The sequence below is a fragment of the Elephas maximus genome, chromosome 3 (genome assembly GCF_024166365.1).
Source record: "Elephas maximus indicus isolate mEleMax1 chromosome 3, mEleMax1 primary haplotype, whole genome shotgun sequence".
NCBI lineage: Eukaryota > Metazoa > Chordata > Mammalia > Proboscidea > Elephantidae > Elephas > Elephas maximus.
In genome coordinates, this window is record NC_064821.1 from 166094560 (window position 1) to 166111871 (window position 17312).

The following is a 17312-nucleotide window of genomic DNA, read 5'->3' on the forward strand; positions in this document are numbered from 1 at the left end:
AAGAGCTGAACAGAAGATTTCAAAGGAAGGCTCAAGAAGACAAAATAAATTATTATCATGATATGCGCAAAGATCTGGAGACAGAAAATCAAAAGGGAAGAACATGCTTAGCATTTCTCAAGATGAAAGAACTGAAGAATAAATTCAAGCCTTGAATTGCAATACTGAAAGATTCTACAGGGAAAATATTAAGCAACGCAGGAAGCATCAAAAGAAGATGGAAGAAACACACAAAGTCACCATACCACAAAGAATTGGTCGACGTTCAAACATTTCAGGAGGTAACATGATCAGGAACCGATAGTATTGATGGAAGAAGTCCAAGCTGCACTAAAGGCATTGTCAAAAAACAAGGCTCCAGGAACTGACAGAATACCAACTGAGATGTTTCAACAAATGGATGCAGTGGTGGAAGTGCTCACTTGTCTAGGCCAAAAAATTTGGAAGACAGCTACCTGACCATCTGACTGGAAGAGACCCATATTTATGCCTATTCCCAAGAGAAGTGATCCGAATGCAAAAATTATCAAACAATATCATTAATATCACATGCAAGTAAAATATTGCTGAAGATCATTTGAGAGTGGTTGCAGCAGTGTATCAACAGGTAATTGCCAGAAATTCAAGCCAGATTCAGAGGAGGACGTAGAACCAGGGATATCATTGGTGATGTCAAATGGATCCTGGCTAAAAGCAGAGAATGCCAGAAGGAAGTTTACCAGTGTTTTTTGGGCTATGCTAAGGCATTCCACTGTGTGGATCATAACAAATTATGAATAATGGTGCAGAGAATGGGAATTCTGAAACACTTAATTGTGCTCATGAGGAATCTGTTGTTCCAACAGAACAAGGGGATACTGCATGGTTTAAAGTCAGGAAAGGTGTGTGTCAGCGTTGTATTCTTTCACCATACCTATTCAGTCTGTATGCTAAGCAAATATTCCAAGAGGCTGGACTATATGAAGAAGAATGGGATGGGAGGACTCATTAACAACCTGCGTTATGCAGATGTCACAGCTTGCTTACTGAAAGTGAAGAGGACTTGAAGCACTTACCGATGAAGATCAAAGACCACAGTCTTCAGTATGGATTATGCCTCAACACAAAGAAAACGAAAATCCTAGCAACTGGATCAATAAGCAACATCATGATAAACGGAGAAAAGATGGAGATTGCCAAGGATTTCATTTTACTTGGATCCACAATCAACACTCATGGAAGCAGCAGTCAAGAAGTCAGAAGGCACATTGCATTGGGGAAATCTGCTGCAAAAGACCTCTTCAAAGTGTTGAAAAGCAAAGATGTCACCTTGAGGACTAAGGTGTGTCTGACTCAAGCCGTGGTCTTTTCAATCGCCTAATATGCATGCCGAAGCTGGAGAATGAATAAGGAAGACCGAAGAAGAATTGACTCCTTTGAATTGCAGTGTTGGCGAAAAATTCTGAATGTGCCATGACTGCCAAAAGAACGAACAAATTTGTCTGGGAAGAAATACAACCAGAATGCTCCTTAGAAGCAAGGATGGCGAGACTACATCTCACATACTTTTGACATGTTGTCAGGAGGGATCGGTTCCTGGAGTGGGACGTCATGCTGGGTAGAGGGTCAGCGAAAAAGAGGTAGACCCTCAACCAGATGGATTGACACAGTGGCTGTAACAATGGGCTCAAGTATAAGAATGATTGTAAGGATGGCGCAGGACGAGGTAGTGTTTGGTTCTGTTGTGCATAGGAGAGCTATGAGTTGGAACTGACTTGAGGACACCTAACAACAATAACATATATGTATATATACGTATGTATGTAGATAAATATATGGCCTTTAGATGCAGTGCTTACAACTATAAAAATTAAAAATGAAATTGATAGAGAACCCTGTCTTATCGTAGAAGTGTGTAACAGATTGAAATATGTCCCTCCAAAATATGTGTTAACTTGGCTAGGCCATGATTCTAAGTACTGTGTAATTGTGCTCCATTGTGTGATATAATTACCTTCAATTTTGTGATCTAATGTAATTATCCTATGTGTTGTAAACCCTGATCTTTATGATATTAATGAGGCAGGATTAAAGACAGTTATGTTAACGAGGCAGGATACAATCTACACGATTAGGTTGTGTCTTGAGTCAATTTCTTTTGAGATATAAAAGAGAGTAAACAAAGATCAAGGGACCTGACTACCATCACAAAACAAGAGCCAGGAGTGAAATACATTTTTTGGATCTGTGGTCCCTGAGCTGAGAACCTTCTAGACCTAGGGGAAGATTGATGCTAAGACACATGTATATCACCAAGGAACACTGGGCCCACAGATGTTGAAAGAAGACAAGGACCTTCCCCCAGAGCTGACGGAGAGACAAAGCCTTCTGCTAGAGCTGGTGCCCTGAATTCAGATTTCTAGCCTCCTAAACTGTGAGAGAATAAATTTCTTCATTAAATCCATTCACTTTTGGTATTTCTGTTATAGCAGCACTAGATAACTAAGACAGAATTTGGTAGCAGGAGAGTGGGGTGCTGCTCTAACAGATACCTGAAATGTGGAAGTGGTTTTGGAATTGGGTATTGGGTAGAGGCTGGAAGAGTTTTAAGGTGCCTAATAGTAAAAGCCTAGATTGCCTTGAAGACACTGTTGGTGGAATTACGGCCATGAAAAGGAATTCTGGTGAGGGCTCAGAAGAAGTGAGGAGAGCTCTAACACTGGAGACAGCGCAGATAGTGAGAAGTAGCAGCAGAGAAATGGCAGCAGCAGAACCAGAAGATCAGTGTAAGATGGCTTGAGAGGCAACCCATGGAGCAAGAGAGCTGAGTGTCTTCAGGCAGGAGGCTTATTAATGGAGTGCGGTGCCTAGGGACACTCATCAGTAGAGCTAACGAGCTTTGTAACAGTTATTCATGCAGGGCAGAGGCTGAGCTAGCCCAAGAGGCCTGAGGGGCTGAGAGGCCAAGGAACCAGGAATCAGAGGCTGAAAAGACAGAGTACAGGAAGCAGTGTCTCAGTCTCAAAGGATGGGGCCGTGACCTCTGGGGCCTCAAAGGGTGGGGCCACAGCCTCCTAGGTTTTAAAGAGTTAGATTTTTACCAACTTGGTTCTGGAGTGTGGGGCTGCCATTCATGAGTGCCAGGGGAATGGGGCCAGGTACACTGTCCAAAGCTGAGGGGGTAGGACTACCACATCCAAGGGGCAGAACGGGGGCTGCCACAGCTGAGGGAGTAGGATCCCCACTCAGATGGACTAGGAGAATGGGGCTGGCCAAAGACAAGGGAGCAGAGTTGCCTTTCCAGTTGACCTGGAACATGGAGCTGAAGTCCACCCAGAATCCAGAAGGTATGGCCAACACTCAAGAGTCTAGTGGGCAGGGCCACTGTTTAGATGGTCTCAGAGAAGGTAAGATTATTTTCAAGACTTGAAAGCTAATGTATATTATTCTGCTCGGTTTTAGACTTGCTTGATACCTGCATTTCTTTTTACCAATTTCTCCCGTTTGTAATGGAAATGTCTACTTTGTGCCTCTGTTCCACCGTGATACTTTGGAAACAGATAACTCGGAGTTGATTTAAGACTTTTGGGATGATATGATGGAGTGAATGTCTTTTACATGTGGCAATGACATGAATTTTTGGAGGCCAAAGGGTGCAACGTTATGGATTTAATTGTGACCCCAGAATATATGTGTCAACTTGGCGAGGCAATGATTCTCAGTTTTATGTAATTACGTATTGATAGCACTAGATAACTAAAGATGAAGTGTTATATATATGTATTCATGTCTGTATGAACTAATTGGAGGAAAAAAAAATCCCATCCATCTCATTAAGACATTCCCAGTAACCATTTACCTTTCATGTTTAATAATTACTTTTTAACAAAATTTATATTAATTTTGCTCTGTTGTGTACTACTACTAATTGTAATGATAAAATCCAGAATAAATAATTAACACAAATAATTTGTAGATGTATTTTTATGTATCTTTGCTGTATAGAAGTATGTTGTTGTTAGGTGCCATGAGTTGATTCCAATTCATAGTCACCCTATGTGACCACAGCAGAATGTCCCTATGTTTTCTAGGCTGTAAACATTACCGGAACAGGGAGTAGTTTGCCAGATCTTTTTCCCAGGGAGCAGCTAGGTGGGTTCGAACTGCCAACCTTCTGGTTATCAGCTGAGCGCTTAAGCATTGCACCACGAGGGGTCCTCAACAAATTATGATATGGACTCAGTGGAATAAAATTCCGTGGTAGAGTTGGAATAAAAATATGAGCTCGTGGAAAATGACTTCAGTTGTATACTTAAACTTTTATTATAGTGAAAACATACGCAACAAAACATAACCACTTCAACAATTTCTACATGTATCATTCAGTAACACTGATTACATTCAAGCTGTACAACCATTCTCAATACTTTTTTCCAAATCATTTCACCACCATTAACATAAAACTCAATGCTCCCTAAGCAAATGACTATGTATTTTTAAACGGGTAATGGTATTAATCCACTTTAGTGTTTACTTTTTCATTGGATTTAAAAGTGATGTTTTTCAATTTAAAAATGGCAGTATTGCAATGTCTCAGAAATGGCAATCTCTGCAGCTATTGTAGCTTATGATGAAAACTTTCAGATGTCAACTTAAAGTGTCTGCGGGGAGAAAACAGTTTTCCAAATTCTATCAAGTGGCACACAAGTTAAAAAAAAAAAAAAAAAAGACCACTGCCATATATGAACTGGCCTTTCATAATTCTCTTTATCTAGTGTCCAGCTACTCTCTCCCTTGCTCATTCCACTCCAACCACACCAACCTTCTTGCTGTTCCTAGAATATGCCAACAATCCCTGCCTGTTTGGGGCTCTTTGCACTTACATAAAATCCTCAAAGAACTTGTTTTTCAAATAAAGGACTCCTTTCCGAAAGCATCTATTGCCGATATCGTTAGGGCATGTGACATCTAACTTACACCGACTGCACTAAACGGGACGCTCAGGACATAATGTTGGTGGATCACTGGCTCCTGCAACTGACGCACATCAAAATCAACCCTCTCCTACACTTCCTGATTCAGGTCTGGGGTGTGGCCCTGGCATCTCTACTTTGAAAAACTCCTCAGTTGATTTTATTATGTAGCAATATTTAAGTATTAAGTTGAAAATAGCTGTTAAGAGATTTTCTTCCGCATCAGGCCTATTCAACCTATTTCTGGAAGGCCCCCCAGATTTGGGGCCTCAGTTAAAAAAAAAAAAAAAAAACTCGCCTCACGGCTCCCCTGAGCTACAGCCAACGAAAGGAACGCGGCCGGTTAAGGCACAGAGATCCATTCAGGAGAGCGGCGCCTCCCGGAGCCAGAAGGCCCCGACGTCCGACCGCGCGGCAGGTGAGGCTTCCGCAGAGACGCTACGGCCGCTGGAAAAGACTCCGCCCGGGAGACGCTAGCTTCTGCGGGGATCGGCCCCGGCCTCCTCTCCTTTCACCCTTCTCCGCTCCTCTTTCCGCATTACCGCTCGGTGTGGGCCCATCCTAGGCCAAAAGCCGGCCACCACCGACGGCCCCTAGCTTTAAAACCCCACTGCAAGCTGACCGCAGGCAACGCGGACCCAACTAACCGGCCACGGAGGTCGGGAGGGGCCGCAAGCCCTGCTCTGCGCCCACGCGGGGGCCCCGCTCCCCCCGCCTCCGGAGGACGTGGTTGCGTACGTGCGCGCGCCGAGCCCGCCCTCCTTCAACCGCGCGACGCGAGGGCGGGGGCGCCGCGTGCGCGCGCGCTCTCGTTCGTTCGCTCGCCTGCTCGTTCTCGGCGGCCCCTCTCGCTGCGGCTGCGGCTGGGGCTGGGGGCGGCGGCGGCGGCGCGGGCGGCGGGCGGCGCGGGGCGGTCCGGCGGGTTCAAAGAGGAAAACATGGCGGAAAACAAAGGCGGCGGCGAGGTTGAGAGCGGCGGCGGGGGCAGTGGCAGCGCGCCGGTAACTGCCGGGGCCGCCGGGCCCGCGGCGCTGGAGGCGGAGCCGCCTCTTGCCGCGGTGCTTGTGGAGGAGGAGGAGGAGGAAGGCGGCAAGGCCGGGGCGGAGAGCGGCGCGGCTGGGCCCGACGACGGGGGGGTGGCCGCGGCCTCCTCGGGCTCGGCCCCGGCTGCCTCAGCCCCTGCGGCCTCAGCGGGCCCCGGAGTTCCCGGGGGGGCGGTGTCGACGCCGGCCCCAGCTCCAGCCTCGGCTCCCGCTCCGGGTCCCTCGGCTGGGCCGCCGCCTGGACCGCCAGCCTCGCTCCTGGACACCTGCGCCGTGTGTCAGCAGAGCCTGCAGAGCCGGCGTGAGGCGGAGCCCAAGCTGCTGCCCTGTCTTCACTCCTTCTGCCTGCGTTGCCTGCCCGAGCCGGAGCGCCAGCTCAGCGTGCCCATCCCGGGGGGCAGCAACGGCGACATCCAGCAAGGTGAGCGGGGAGGCCCTGCTCAAGGTCTGGGCCGCAGGAGGTTTACGGAGCCCGTGAGAATCTGGGGACGGAGGTGCTCCGGCCCGGGGCTGCTCGGACCGGCGCGACCCCGAGGGGTCTGAGAGGTGGAAGACACGGCCCCGGGAAGGCTTCCAGAGAAGCTGGAGCTCAGAGATGCGGGAGAGTGCAGGGAGGGGTGCCGGCTGCGAGAGACGGGGGGAGGGGACACGGACTGCGAGGGAGGTTTGTGATATGCCGACACGGGCCGGGAAGGCGGGGACTCAGACCGAACGCTGGTTCGGGAGCGAGTGGACCCGGACTGTGAGAGAAGAGGTCTCGGCAAACCGGTTGTGCAAAGCGTTTTGGGTAGGATGGTCCCGCGAGGGGAGGGAGTGAGAGATACCGACTGTGGGGATAGCTTGCCTGGAGGGAGGGCGTTTGGCTTGTTAGGGTATGGGAGAGAAGGACTAGGATTAAATAGAAGAGCAGAAGGAAGGGCATTGGAGAGTTTGAGGCCAAGAGGAGGCATTCTGGTAGAAAGCAATTTTGAGATGACATTGACAAGGAGGAATATCTACCTAATGGGCTTATTGAGAGAATGAAATGAAATAAAATGTGTGAAACGACTAGTAGATACTGAGGAAATAGCAGCTAGTTATTAGTAGTAACTAATTGTAAGTGGGCATAGGAATGGAGCTGTGAGGGGCCTGAAAGTTTCAGAGGGAAAAAAAATCCTAGGGTTTCGGGGTGAGGGAGAGATGAATTTTGAAGGGAACTGGGAATTAGGGGGAGGTGAAGGTGAGTTTGCTTCGATTCATTGTACATTTAATGAGCCCCTAGTGTTTCAGGCGCTGTGCTAGGATTGAATAAAATATTCAGTGAGGGGCTCGCTCATAGTGAAATCGGGAGACAACGTGTGGGTTGGGACAGTAGTTGAGGTACAGTGGAGGGAAGGTCAGGGGAAATTCACCAGGAGGAAACTCTTGAGTAGGTAGGTTTCTTGAAGGGTGGGTAGCTCACAGGGTAGGAGGGTGTGTTCAGGATATGTATCCATATCCCTGGAGCTAAGGATAAGTAAGGTGACTGATGGAAATTAGATTGGATTGATGCGTCGCTAGATGTGTTGTGAACTTCAGAATTTTTTTGATTTTTCTTTTTTTTCTGGTAAGGTCTCTTAAATTCCCCGTCGGGGTCTGTAGTAACACATCATAATCAAACACATTTATGTTCCTGTAGTGAAAAATATGAATAACATACTAATGGGATAAATAGACAATACATAAACATAGCAACAATTGTGAGGATGGTGCAGGACGGGACGGTGTTTTGTTCTGTTGTGCATGGGGTCGCTTTAAGTGGGAAACGACTGGACTGCACCTAACGACAACAACAAACAAAAACAAACCCGTTGCTGTTGAGTCGATTCCTACTCATGGCAACCCCATGTGTTACAGAGAAGAACTGCTCCATAGGGTTTACTTGGCTGTAATTTTTATGCAAGCAGATTGCCAGGCATTTCTTCTGTGGTGCCACTGTGTGGGTTCCAGCTGCCCATCTTTCAATTAGTAGTAGCCGAGTGCAAACCACTTATGCCACCCAGGGACCTGTAGACAGTAGACTCCCCCCAGTTCAGTGTGGTTTTTGTTGAAAATTTATGGAAAAACTTGAAAATTTCAAAGGTTTTTGGATTTCAGAAATGCAGGCAAGGGATTGTGGACCTATACTAAAATAAAGGGTTTGGGATTTATTCTGAAGAGTGTATCCTGTACAGGATAGACTAAAGGAAGTTCTCTAGGGCTTTTATATCAGGAGACTATAAGGATCAGATTTATGTTTCAGAAAGATCATTTGGGACAATTTTGAGGGTGAGAGAAGGCAAGGCTGGAGGCCTGGAGACAAGTTAGGAGAATCTTGGCAGTAATCTAGGTGAGAAGTTAGCCCTTGGAATGGATAGTAAAGGGCTGATTTAAAAAAACCCAGATTCATTGCTGTCAAGTCAATTTCAACTCATATCAGGTGTCAAAGAAGGAAGCATTTTAGTACGGGGGAGAGTATGGACTTTGTGAGACACGCTTTGATTTATAGGTCTACTTTGCCGCTTCTATTTATGATTTGGACAGATTACTTTTTCTTAGCCTCAGTATTCTCATTTGTAAAACAGGAACAAAAATACCTACCTCAGGATGATTGAGAGAATGAAATAAGATGAAATGTATAAAGTGACTAGTGCTCCTTGCCTCTGAGTCATAGCGACCCTATAGGACAGAGTAGAACTGCCCCACAGGGTTTCCAAGGCTGTACCCTTTCTCCCTCAGATCAGCTGGTGGGTTCGAACTACCGACCTTTCAATTAGCAGTTGTGTGCTTAACCACTGTGCCACCAGGGCTCCTTTAAGTGACTAGTATACGGTAGGTGTTAATGAAATGGCGGCTAGTTTATTATTACTATTATTATTACTGTCTGTAAGTGGCCATAGGAATGGAGATAGAGCACCATTGAGGTTGCTATGAGGGAGATAAACTTACTAGGCCAAGTTCAGGTTTTTCATTTGGTGAGCGGCCGTGCTGTTAAGGCAGATGAGGAATTCTGGCCTAGAAGCGGGGTGCGTGTGGGTGTGGGTGTGTGTGTGTGTAGTGAGGGGGAGGACATAATGATTTTAATTTTGGATGTTTTGGTTTTTAAATATTTTTGGGACATGCAGGTTAAGGATGTTAGATTAAGAGTAGGATTTGGTTGATGGAGAAGATACTAAGTGATAATAGTTGTACAGAGGATGACTGCTCAAGGCTCAGGAGTATAGTAAGACACATGGGATTCAAAGTTCTTTTGGGAACCTGGGTTAGGTGAGAAATTTAATGGAACACAAGATGAAAATTGGGTTTGATTGATATGGTTGAGGGACTAAAGTTATGAAATTGGCCCACTGAAATTTATGCAGGAGAGGGAATAATAGCCTATAAATTCCTTCTTCATTTCTTTATCCTTTATTTTTGAAGTAGGAGAATAAATTATTATTAGCTGCCATTGAGTCTGTCCCAACTCATGGTGACCCCATGCACAGCTGTAGGAAATGCCTGGTCCTGTGGCATCTCTTTCATGGGTTGTGGATTGGACCGTTGTGATCCATAGGTGTTTGATGGGGTTTGGCCGATTTTTGGAAGTAGATTGCCAGGCTGTTCTTCCTGGTCCATCTTAGTCTGGAAGCTCTGCTCAAATGTGTAACACAGCAACATGCAATCCTCCACTGACAGACTAGTGGTGGCTGCAAGTGAGGTGCATCGGCTGGGATGTGGAAGACTGGAATGCTACCCTGAACCATCACTGCCCCTGTCAGAGAGATAAGTAGACATGACTAAATACAGTACCATCGGTCTAACCAATAACTAGAACAGATTGAGTTTGGAAGCTGTGTTTTTAGGCAGGGAGTCTAGGAAATAATTTGTCAATATCAACACCTCTATATACCGTTATATACCATTTACTTTGCACTTCAAAAAGTGAGCATACTGTGTTGGAAAGAACGCTGGATTTATGGTTAGAGTTCACAGTTCTGCTACTTAATCTTACTTTAGAAGTTCGTAATATGTGTCCATTAGTTTATTTATCTCTAAAATGTAGCTAATAGTTCTTCTCTTGAACCTCACTAAGTCACATTAAATAATGAGTGTGAAAATGCTTTACTAGTGCTAGGTATTACTGATCAACCTGTGATTTCATCTCTGGTTTGGAGAGCCATAGCTGGTAGTTTAATTCACCATCTTTCCCAAGTAGTTCTGTAAGAATAAAACCTAACCCATTGCTAAGGAGTTGATTCCGACCCACAGTGACTCCATGTGTTACAGAATAGAACTGCTCCATGGGGTTTTTCTTGGTTGTAATCATTATGGGGAAACCCTGGTGGCGTAGTGGTTAAGTGCTACGGCTGCTAACCAAAGAGTCGGCAGTTCGAATCCGCCAGGTGCTCCTTGGAAACTCTGTGGGGCAGTTCTACCCTGTCCTGTAGGGTCGCTATGAGTAGGAATCGACTCGATGGCACTGGCTTTGGTTTTTTTTTTGGATTAATCGTTGTGGAAGCACATCACCAGGCGTTTCTTTCCTGGTGCTGCTGGATGGGTTTGAACTGCCAACCATTAGGTTACTATTCAGCTGCAAACTGTTTGTGCCACTCAGGTACCTTGTTCTGCAACAGTAGGGAGTACGTTACCTTCCCAGCTGGCTTTTTTTCCTGTTCCTCTAACACATAAAATTTGCATATTCTAGCTGTTCTCTCTAGACCATTGGTTCTCAAAGTGTGGTTCCTGGATTAGCAGCATTAGCAATGCATCACCTGGGACCTTGTTAGGAATGCAAATTATTGGGCCCTCACTTGGACCCCTTGGAAACTCTGTGGGATAGTTCTGGGTCCTGTGGGGTCGCTAATGAGTGGGAATCGACTCTATGGCAACGGGTCTGGTTTTTTTTGGTTTAACTTCAGACCTCTGACCTGCAGTCTGTTTTAACAAGTCCGATTGATTCTTATGCACACATAACTTTGAGAGTCACTGTTTCTTGAGTAAAGGGCCTCACAGTTCAAATGTCTTCACCTCGGAAAGGCCTTCTCTGACTAATTGTATTAAAGTAGCTCTCAGGGTCATTTTCTGACATACATTTTTTTCCATAGGGCATCTAAAATCCAAAATGTTTACTCGTTTGTCTCCTGTTTCCCACTGGACTATGTAGCGTGAATGCTCAATAAATAGCTTTTGAATGAATACGAATCACCTGGAGAGCTTTTTAAATTACTAACTTGGGAGCTTCTTCAGAGACAGATTCTGTTGGTTTGGGTTTGACTCCAAGAATCTGCATTTTTGACAAGTACCTTAGGTAATGCTGATGCAGGTGGCGCCTACCACAGTTTGAGAAACATGGATTTGAGTACTTTGAAGAGAAAGACTCGTTTACTATTGAAATATTTGGAAAACCAAAACAGATAATTTATATTGTTGAATCTAAATAGTGAGTTTTTAAAGTACTTCTGTAATTTTTTTTTTTTGGGTGGGGGTATTACTGCAGCTTGAGTCAGAATAGCTATCAGTAGTAGATATGTATAAATGTGTAATGTATCAGTAAAGATGCAAATTTGTATTGATGCATCTGAGCAAATTCCAAATGAACTCTAGGAGGAGAAGATACTTTGTAGTCTAGCATACCTGAGACAGCATGGCCATGTGGGTGAAGACCTGGATTGGGAGTAAGTTTCATTAGGTTCTGCTATTGTGGGGCAGTGAGTTCGTTTATGAGGCCTTTTGCCCTTGGTTTTTGGAAAAGACAACTTAGGTGGTTTTCCCTAAGTAATTGATGACCCCTAAGGATTGATTACTTTATCCTGGTAGTTGACAAGGAGCCCCCCTTGGTAATTAATAAGCTCCTCTTTTAATTAACAGCGGTCCCCCACCTTTAATAACAAGGGGTCCCCCTTGTAATTAGCAAGGCCCCCTTGTAACTGACAGGAGACCTCACCATGTAGCACATGGGCTGTCTTATAAAAGTGCTGGAACCCCAGAGCAGAGCTGCCCTGATCCAGAGGAGAGCTGTCTCGAGAGAGAGCTGTTCCAGTTTGGAGTTTGTCTAGAGCTGTCCTGGTTGTTAAAGGGAGGGGGACATGCTCTGTGCTTCAAGGAACCTTTCAGACTTTGCCCACATGCCTCTTCCTGACTTTATCCTGAATTAAATCCTGTTATTCCTCAGTTCTGAGCTGCATTTTGCTATGCCTGAATTGTGTTCTGTTACTTCTGAAGTTGTATCCTTCACCCTATTAAACTGCATAACAGTAAGTATTGTCTGTACGCTCTGTGAGATATTGCAGTGAATTTTTGAACCTAGCAGGGAAAGAGTGGGGGGAACTGCTGGTGTCAGAGATAATGGAAACGTGGTAAAGCGGGGATATACTAAACCCCTACCTTCTAGGAAGCAGCATTGTGCAGATTCTCATTCATGAAGTTATTTGTATAGCGTTAATTAACTATGTAACCTTGGGCAGAACACCTAAGCAGCTTTTCCAGGTGTTCTGCAGTTATGAGGAGGCTGAGTTCATTTCTTGGAAGATTCTATTTATTCTCTGATCTTACATGCCAGTAAGTTACATCAACACAAGTTTAATTTCATAGTTTGTGGGGTTGTGTGTGATGGAAGCATCAACAAAGTAGGTTGATTTTATTTCTGATTTCTTCAGTATGTTGTGAAAAGTCTCGGTGGCAACAGACATGTGGTAAGGAGACCTCTGGGTGTAGTGTGAAGAGCACCTCCTCACAGAAGTGCTGTTAGTCGCAAAGCATGGTGAGCCACTCTAGGGAGCCTTCTGTTTGAGCGCTTGGAAGTTCTTTCCCCTGGGGTACATAGACTGTGCAGCAGTTTTAGCCTCTTGTGTGGCCTATCTCTTTGGGGATTTTATATACCTTACTGTCTCTAATGTCCAATTTGACAGAAACAGACTTGAGTTTTTGAATGATAATAAGGTATCACACCAGCAACCAGAATAGTAAAGATGTGTCAGAGAAAGTTGAAATACTTTTTAACAACTCTAGTATCGTGGTAGGAGCCCTGGTGCCACAGTGGTTAAGTGCTGTGGCTGTTAACCAGAAGGTTGGCAGTTTGAATCCACCAGCCGCTCCTTCGAAACCCTATGGGACAGTTCTTCTCTATCCTGTAGGGTTGCTATGAGTTGGAATTGACGGCAACAGGTTTTGGTTTCAGCATTGTGGTTGGTTAAGCACACAGAGTTCAAGAGTCAAACTACCTGAGTTCGTTTTTGGGGTCTATCATTTACTACTCTAATGACCATGGATAAGTTACTTAACATCTCTAAACCAAAAAAAGCCAAACCTAGTGCTGTCGAGTCGATTCCGACTCATAGCAACCCTATAGGACAAAGTAGAACTGCCCCATCGAGTTTCCAAGAAGCATCTGGCGGATTTGAACTGCCGACCCTTTGGTTAGCAGCCGTAGCACTTAACCACTACACCACCAGGGTTTCCTTAACATCTCTAGCAACTGTAAATTGTGGTTGATAATGATATCTACCTCATATTGTGAGAATTAAATGATTTAAAGCATTATGAAATGCTTCATACATTACATGGCACACAGTAAGCCGTCATTAAATTTTAATATTATTACTTCAGTCATCTTCCAGCTGTCTTTCATTGTCTTTGTACTACCTCTGTCTCATAGTAAGAATAAAGAAGAGGTAGGAGGGTAAATTGTTTATCTGGACTTACCTTCTCTGACATCTTATAATGTACAGCACTCCTGATCAGTCATATGAGTTGCAAATCTCCCCAACCAAACAAACCAAAGCCGTTGCCTTTGAGTGGAGTCCGACCCATAGTGACCCTAGAGGACAGAGCAGAACTGCCCTATAGGGTTTCCAAGGAGTGACTAGTGGATTTGAACTGCTGATTTTTTGGTTAGCAGCCATATAACTTAACCACTGTGCCACCAGGGCTCCTGCAAATCTCCCCAGATACCTAAAACTTTTTGGCACCAACATAATATTCTAAATCCTATCTTTTATACTGTTCGGTATCTGTACACCAAAAATTCTAGCTAAAAAACCCATTGCCTTCGAGTCGATTCCAGGGGTGGCTTAGTGGTTCAGTGCTGTGGCTGCTAAACAAAAGGTCGGCAGTTCGAATCCACCAGGTGCTTCTTGGAGACTCGATGGGGCAGTTCTATTCTGTCCCATAGGGTCTCTGTGAGTTGGAATCAACTCGACGGCAATGAGAAAATTCTAGGTGAGGGAATCTAATTGCTTATTTCCCTATCTGTACACCTCTCAGGGGAGCCTGTGTGAGAATACCTATTTCAGTTATCTAGTGCTGCTATAGGAGGGATCAGTCCTTGGAGAAAGACATCATACTTGGTAAAGTAGGGGGTCAGCGGAAAAGAGGAAGACCTTCAATGTGGTGGATTGCCATAGTGGCTGCAACAATGGGCTCAAGCAAAACAACAATTGTGAGTATGACACAGGTCAGGCAGTGTTTCATTCTGTAGTGCATAGGGTTGTTATGAGCCAGAACCTACTCGATGGCACCTAACAACAACAACAAGTGCTGCTATGACAGAAATACAGTTGGCTGGCTTTAACAAACAGATTTATTCTCTCACAGTTAAGGAGACTAGAAGTCCGAATTCAAGGCACCAGCACTAGGGAAAGGCTTTCTCTCTCTGTTGGCTCTGGGGGAAGGCCCTTATCTCCTTCCAGCAACTGTTGGCCTGGCATTCCTTGGAGATATACATGTGTCTTGGCTCAGTCTTCCCCTGGGTCAGGGACAGATTAACCGGTAAGCAAGGTTCGTACGGGCAGATTTGTGCATACTTACTAATCTGTGGTGAACAATTTTCACATCATGTACCTTGCTTGTTGGTTGATCCACCCCTGCCCTGGATCTAATAGGTTCTCAGCACAGGGACCTCGGGTCCAAAGAATATGCTCCACTCCCAGCTCTTCTTTCTTGGTGGTGGTGAGGTCACTGTATTCTCTGCTCACTTCTGTCTTCTTTTATCTTTTGTAAGATAAAAGGTGTTACTTGAGTAAGGGTGTGCCTTGAGTCATATCCTCTTGTAAGGCTGTGACTCACGGTACACCCCACACTGATTCTATCTCATTAACATATAGAGGTTAAGATTTACAACACATTACAAAATGGAGGGTAATTACATCAGTTCACAAACATGTAGGACAATAGCACAATACTGGGAATCATGGCTTAGGCAAGTTGACATATATTTTTTTGGGGACCCAATTTAGTCCATGGCATTCCACTCTTTGGCCCCCCCAAATTCATGTCTTTGCTACATACATGTAAAGCAAATTCACTCCATCATATCATCCCAAAAGTCTTAAATTGGCTCCAAGTTCAAAATCTCATCTTCTGAATCATCTAAATCAGATATGGGTGAAACTTTAGGCGTATTCCTTCCTGGGGCAAAATTCCTCTTCATCTGTGAACCTGTGAAATCTAGACTACAAGTTATCTGTTTCCAAAGTACAGCGGTGGAACAGGCACAAGGTGGATATTTCCATTATAAATGAGAGAAATTGGAGAGAAAGAAGGGATAACAAGTACTAACGGAGTCCAACATCTAGCAGAAAATTTATATTAACTCTCCAGGCTTGAAAATAATCCTCTGTTCTCTGAGACCATCTAGGCAATGGCCCTGCCCTCCAGACTCTAGATGTTGGCCACACTCTGGATTCTGGCTGGAAGCCCTTCAGCTCTATGCTCCAGCTCCGCCTTCCAGCCCCACTGGGATGGCAACTCTGCCCCCTTGGCTTTGTGTGGCCCCATTCTCCTGGTTCATCTGAGTGGTGACCCCACTCCCTCAGCCACAGCAGGTCCTGTTTTTCTGCCCTTTGGATGTGGCACCCCCACCTCAGCTTTGGGCAGTGGCCCCACCCTGGCACACCTTAATGGCATCCCCACACTCTGGAACCGAGATGGCAAAGATGTAACTCTTTGAAACCTGGGAGACTGGCCCCACCCTTTGAGATCCAGGAGACTGCGGCCCCACCCTTTGAAACTGAGAAGGCCCTGCTTCCCATGCTCCTTCCACTAGTCTTGCTGATTTCCGTGCTGCTCCAGGGATGGTCTTTTCTTGGAGGACAACAGATGTAGCTCCTTTGGTCTGTTTCCTGCCTGTGGAATTCTAAGAGACAGACAACGTTCTTTTTTTAATGTTCTTTCTCTGTCCCCTTCAGTCTAAGCTGATGAATTTTCTGCTGTGGTATTTGGTTAGATCCATCAGTCACAGGGTTAATCTCTTTAACGAAAGATTGTGTAGCCACGTCCTTGGTGAACATTCTAGGACACATGTCCTTAGTTTGTACAACAGAATTTTCCAGATCTTTAAGTTCTGTTTCATTTTACGCAGTTCGTTTTTTAAGTCCATCTCTTTCCTTTTGCATTTTACTGTAAGCAGCAAGGAGAAACCACATGGTCCCTTTAAGATCTTGCTTAGAAATTTCCTCAGCCAGATATCCAAGTTCATCACTTTCAAGTTCTGCCTCCCACCAGACATTTGAACGTAATTCAGACAAGTTCTTTTCACTGAATAAAAACATCACCCTTCTTCCATTGTCCAATCACGTGTTCATAATTTTCTTTTAAAGCCTCACCAGAAGCACATGTAACATCCACGTTTCTAGCAACATTCTGTTGCTGGTGCCGTATGTATTCTCTGAGACGATAGAGACTTTCTTTGTAGCTCTCGTCGCTTCTTCTGAGCCATCTCCAGAACTGCCTATTCCACCAACAGTCTCTTCATGGCAATGTAGGCTTTTACTATTACTATTAAAAAAAAAAAAGGTACCTTAAAATTCTTCCAGCCTCTTCCCATTACCCAATTCCAAAACCACTTCCACGTTTTAGGTATCTGTTAGAGCAGCCCCCCACTCTCGGTACCAAATTCTTTCTTAGTTTTCCAGTGCTGTTATAACAGAAATACTACAAGTGAATGGTTTTAACAAATTGAAATTTATTCTTTCACAGTTTTGGAATTCAGGGTGCCAGCTCTAAGGGGAAGACTTGCTCTCTCTGTCAGCTCTGGGGGAAATTCCTTGTTTCCTTTTAAAGTCTGTGGGCTTGGCGTTCCTTGGAGATCTCCCTGTGTCTCGGTATTTATCTTACCCCATCTTTGCTTGTTTGCTTGCTTGTTTAATCCCTTTTATATCTCAAAAAGACTGACACAATCCATGACAGAATTTAATGTAATTAATTCTCAAAATTTGCTCCGTGGAACCCTGGGGAGTGTTGTCCTTGAGACTTTCAGGGGTTCACAAGGTGAAAACTGTTTTCATAATAACACTAATTTATTATTTGCCTTATTTACCATGCTGACATTTATATTAATGGCACA

The 17312-nt window shown here is 44.8% G+C and overlaps 1 protein-coding gene across 2 annotated transcripts in view; it reads left to right on the top strand.

The window, feature by feature from the left end:
• Window positions 1-5838: 5838 nt before the first annotated feature.
• The window catches only part of TRIM33 (tripartite motif containing 33), a 135491-nt gene continuing 124017 nt past the window's right edge, over window positions 5839-17312 (top strand). Inside the window, exon 1 of one of the 2 annotated variants that reach the window (XM_049880019.1) lies at window positions 5839-6416. In XM_049880019.1, coding sequence (XP_049735976.1) covers window positions 5891-6416 — 526 coding nt within the window. In that variant the 5' untranslated portion in view covers window positions 5839-5890. The remainder of the gene's footprint in view (window positions 6417-17312) is intronic. The other variant, XM_049880018.1, reaches the window with a different exon arrangement.